Genomic DNA, 1,613 nt, shown 5'->3' on the forward strand with positions numbered 1-1,613 from the left:
CCATGCAAGCTTGGAAGGAAATGGTCTTTCTCTCAGAAAGCAAGTCTGTGATCATTTTGGGGGCAATGGCAGTGGAATAGACAGTATCTATAAATGATAAATAAGACAGAAAAAAGTACATGGGGGAGCCCAGGGACGGGCTGGCTGTGACGGTCACGATGATGAGCAGGTTGCCCAGCACCGTCGCGGTGTAGATGAGTAAGAATGTGACAAACAGAACTTTCTGCCCAGTGGGGTCCTGTGTCAGCCCCAGGAGCACAAATTCAGTCACGTTGTTCCTCCTTCCCATGCGTTCCTCTAAAGGTATTGAATTCGGGTGTCAGAGCCTGCAAACAAAAGGGCCGATAATAAATTTGAGATGGTCACAAGCTCCATGTCTAAAAGGTAATGTTTCCCCCAGAGAGCTTCCCACAGTAGCTCTTAGAAAATAAGTGTGCAGAATCTCCTCTCACTACTACCCTTTTCATTTTCATTAAATTTCTTGTTTTAGCTATAATGAAGAGACTTCAGCATTCTAAAATATGTATGAGTGGATGTATCTGTGAGATGATCTGCTTAAATCAAGACACTTGCTTTCTCCAGAATATCCCTCACAAAGATTGCATTATTGATGACTTTTTTCTTGAGGTTTTTTTGCTCTCTGAAATATACCTTGAAAATAATTTCATAGGTATTGATTTAACTTATAAATTTATGTAAAGTGCTACTCAGTATATAAGCGCGAAATTATAGGCTGATGTTTAGATATTTGCCTTCCTGAAATACTTTATTATGAGCTTCTAAAATAATTCACTCACAGCAGTGAAAGAACCAGGCACCTTGTTAGTGCTCATTAAATGCTTATTGAACTTTAATTAAACTGACTTTCAAAGACCATCAGAGAGACAATGAATGGAAAAAAAGTTAAATTCCTACCAGCCATGAAAGAACAACGAAGGCAGCCTTTTGTTTGAAAATAGACACACATACACCCCCCACCTCCAAACTGAATTACCATTCAATGCAACATATGCTACAAAAAGGGGAAAAAAGAATAATACAACTCAAAGTAAAAGTGGTTGAGTATTACACAGATATTTTCCCCACTTTTCAAATTTGTTTAGAATTCATTATGCTAATCATAATCAACTCAGAATGCCAAAAATAAAGATTTTAGGCAAAATCATGCTATAGTAGAGAGTATGAAAAATCTGGAAATATCAGTTGATTTTTAGCTTAGTCATCTTGTAAAAATCATGCCCCATCTTATATTCCTATTGGAAATGTAATGATTTTTCTAGATATAAGTTTCTGCATTTTTGTCATTGACACCTTTATCCCTAATGACATAACATTTTTAGTGGTAGACCATTTTTATATCCAGCAGCTTAGCATGTGTTAAAAGTTATCTGATTACTAACATAACCAATACATCAGTTATTTTATTCATTAGTTCTTGGCTATCTGAGTTCACGCTGAATGCGGTCATTCTCACTAGAGTGAAGTCTGTCGGGTCTTTCAGATGTGATCTAGGGCCACGTTATGTGTAATGTGTGCATCTTTGCATTAGCAGGATCATTTTAAACATGCTCCATTGGAGTGTCCACATTTGTTGAAAATGTTCGTGAAGGTCA

General features: G+C 37.1%; 1 protein-coding gene across 1 annotated transcript in view; it reads right to left on the minus strand.

Annotated features, from left to right (window-relative positions):
- LOC100944592 (olfactory receptor 140-like) overlaps positions 1–289 on the minus strand; it is a 13,511-nt gene extending 13,222 nt beyond the window's left edge. Inside the window, 1 exon segment of the mRNA XM_012813132.1 lies at positions 120–289. Coding sequence (XP_012668586.1) covers positions 120–289 — 170 coding nt within the window.
- Positions 290–1,613: the final 1,324 nt, after the last annotated feature.

The sequence above is a fragment of the Otolemur garnettii genome, unplaced genomic scaffold, assembly GCF_000181295.1.
Source record: "Otolemur garnettii isolate 467f Iridium unplaced genomic scaffold, OtoGar3 scaffold00247, whole genome shotgun sequence".
Taxonomy (NCBI): Eukaryota; Metazoa; Chordata; class Mammalia; order Primates; family Galagidae; genus Otolemur; species Otolemur garnettii.